This window comes from Propithecus coquereli, unplaced genomic scaffold, assembly GCF_000956105.1.
Source record: "Propithecus coquereli isolate 6110/MARCELLA unplaced genomic scaffold, Pcoq_1.0 Scaffold10, whole genome shotgun sequence".
In the NCBI taxonomy this organism is placed as follows: domain Eukaryota; kingdom Metazoa; phylum Chordata; class Mammalia; order Primates; family Indriidae; genus Propithecus; species Propithecus coquereli.
The window spans coordinates 2,299,466-2,302,716 of record NW_012133858.1 but is presented as its reverse complement, the minus strand read 5'-3'; the positions used below and the strand labels follow the sequence as shown (position 1 = coordinate 2,302,716).

Here is a 3,251-nt window from a genome sequence, read left to right as displayed (position 1 = left end):
CACACACACACACACACACACACACACACACACACACACACACACACACACACACACACCACTGAACTGAAGAGATTCTACTTAATTAAAGCCCTGAGTTCTTTTTGCTCTCCCAGCTATTAATATTCCCCACATGAATGTGACTGTTACTTTTTAAGGTTATATCATCTTCTTGATTTCCTAATGTTTCCCTATTAGGAATCTTTGCATTTCAATTATTGACTCTTTGCTAGTAAAATCTTATTATCCTAAACTGGAATGAAAATGTAGAATGACTCAGCAAACTGGCAAATTAGAGCTGTTTGTCTTCCCTTCACAAGGCCATACAGCTGCATTGACCAAGTTTAAGTTGTTCACCCAATGTTGGCATTGCATAGTAAAGTACAATAGGATGTCTTTCTGTATGTATTATTGAAAAAAGTTAATTCCTGTATTATATTCCTTTTTAAGTGAAATCTCTTAAGAAAAACATTTCCTCATAGCTCTTCTTTATGAACCATTTTTCTTTTAACTATTTAGGGATCTAACATTTGGCCCTTTTGTTAACTATGTTAGCATAAGATAAGCCCCACTCCCCTCTATGTTTAATATTAGACCACTAGGAAAATTTTGTTTCACTGCAGAACTTCTTAACTAGTTCTTGGCAAATAGGGTACAGGTGTCCCGAGATATTCATTCCGGCAGTTCTTAGAGGAGCCAGAGCCCTCAGGGTCAGGGACTGGGTGATTGACAGCCTCTTCCATTTTCCCCAGTCTGCTTTACAAATATTAGCTCTTTCTACATGTGCCATGACATGAAAACTGTTGGGAAGCACTGCAAGAAACCAAATTTTCTCTCCTCATTGTTTTCAAACTTAAAATGTAAGAACTTCCATTTGGTTTAGATCCATGGCCCCCATCTGATACAAAATTCTGTCTCCTAAGAGCAACAGCTTATAGATGTGGTCTGACATGGAAAGATCCCACAGTATATTGTTTTAAATTTTTTAATAATTTATTTTGAAATTTAGAAAATAAGATGTACTAATTTATATCCTAAAGAAACAATGGGTTATAGACTAGTGTAACCCAAGTTCTCAGGCAAACCTTTATTTAAAAAAAAAAAAATCAGGAGCAATTGTTTCTTTTTAGGAAGGGGCAAGATTTGGTAAGAGAAAGACATTGCAAGTTGGGGGTAAAGAATTAATGACCAGAAACAAAAGGCAACTTCTCTCTTCATTGCCTAAATCACAACAAAAGGTATGGGGATTAGGAGATTGGCCAGACCTCTGGTCTAAGAGGGTTGCCTGAAACTAAGGGACCTGACAGCTAAATTTCACCCAGTTTTCTTTCAGAAATCTAACTCCTTCTCCAGACTCCCTTGGCTAGTGGTAATTCTTCCCACTCTAGAATGGTAAGATTTTCCTGTCCTGCCATGGAGAGAGGAAAGGGAATCAGTCCTCTTCTTGGTTTCTTTGGGGTCAAGTGTTTTGAGATGTAAACTAATAATGAACCAGTTTTTCTACTTCCGGGACCATTGAATGCAACTTTGCCCTGGATCTCTTATGGCTAACAGTAACCCAGCCATAGTTTCCAAGATAAAAATAATCTGGATGAATGGCTTTCAGGCCAGGGAGAGCAACCTGTCACATGCCTTGGAAGAACGTGTTCTGCTCTTACTCCAAGGAATTCGTAGCTTTACAATTCCAGATCCAAATGTTTTAGAGTTCATGTCCAGCTAATCTGTATTCTTATCTGATTAACTTTTCTTATCACAACATCTCTATATAAAGAAAGTACAGATGCTCCTCAATTTATAATGAGGTTTATGTCCCAGTAAACCCATTGTAAATTGAAAATATTGTTAGTCAAAAATGCATTTAATACACCTAACCTATCAAACACAGTTTAGCCTAGCCTACCTTAAACATGCTGAGAACACATATATTAGCCTACAATTGGGCAAAATCATTTAACACAAAGCCTATTTTATAATAAACTTTTGAATATCTCATGTAATTTATTGAATATGTACTGAAAGTGAAAAACAAAATGGTTGTATGGGTACCCTAAATATGGTTTCTACTGAATGCATATTGCTTTCACACCCATCATAATATCAAAAAATCACAGTCAAACCATCATGAGTCAGGGACCATTTATAATACTGCTTCTGTAACCATTACAGTTTCTCAAGTGTTAGAACAGAATGTATTATTTTTTAAAATGTTTTTCATTATCTGAAAACATGGTGCTCTTTAACTCATTACATTTTGACATATATTTTGAGGGTTTCTTTTCAATAGTGGTGATGGATTTGTGCAGATACATCTACTGCTTGAACTTGATTCTCCTACTGACCAAATACAGACAATTCTGAAACTACTGAATTGCGGGTGCAGATTAAGTCCATAAAAAGAAGCAGTCAACAAAACAGTCAGTTAGACTGCTTTTTGATGTGTCATCTGCTTACACTGAGGATATATAGAATTTATCACTGTTTGCTGTAGGGATGCGGTGGTTTGCCACATTAAGCAGACTCCTCTTTAAGAAATAGCTACACTGTCGTTGCAGGCAATTGCTTTGCTTTTATCTTATGGATTCCGTTTGGTCCCTTTTGGGTCTGACTGCTAATAAACTTAGAGTCAAATTTGCTGCCATGCTCTAATTGCATGGGATCTTATGTCATTTTCTCATTATTTCGTTGTTTTTGTTGTTCATTTATTTTGTTTGATTATTAATACTTTTTGGAATGAGGCAGGCCTTTATGGAAATACTCCCGCAATCCTGACCTTGTTAACACCAGATTTTAACTCAATGTACTAAATGTCTACTGCTATTAAAAAGACCCTTAATTTGGATATATTCCTTTCAGTCCCATTAGTGTCCACTGCAGTTAGCCACTTTTTCCAGGTATGTGTACTAAGCCCTTAAAATCTTTATTTGTTTCTCACAGGTCATAGAGAAGAGATATTTTTTAAGAGAAGGTAATCAGGTTGGTATTTCTCTTTTCTTGATAAAATAGATTCTTAAATTTGGACAGTTGATTTCCAAATTTATTTTCACAAGTGGTTAAAAAAGGTTGGGGAAAGCCCTTTATAGGCACAAGCAACTGATTTTCTATCCTATTAAATGTAAAAGGAGAAAATCAGAGCAAAGAGAAAATAAGGGTCTAAGAAACAAGGAGAATCCAGGAATAAGATTACATTATAAAATAATAGAATAAAATCATTTGCTTGGGACTCGAAAGGTATATGTTCAGAGTCTATCACA

At 35.7% G+C, this 3,251-nt stretch overlaps 1 protein-coding gene across 1 annotated transcript in view; it reads left to right on the top strand.

The window, feature by feature from the left end:
• The window catches only part of RABL3 (RAB, member of RAS oncogene family-like 3), a 45,259-nt gene that overhangs the window by 38,113 nt on the left and 3,895 nt on the right, over positions 1-3,251 (top strand). Inside the window, exon 7 of the mRNA XM_012641731.1 lies at positions 2,935-2,973. Within this exon, the coding sequence (XP_012497185.1) occupies positions 2,935-2,973 (39 nt within the window). The remainder of the gene's footprint in view (positions 1-2,934; positions 2,974-3,251) is intronic.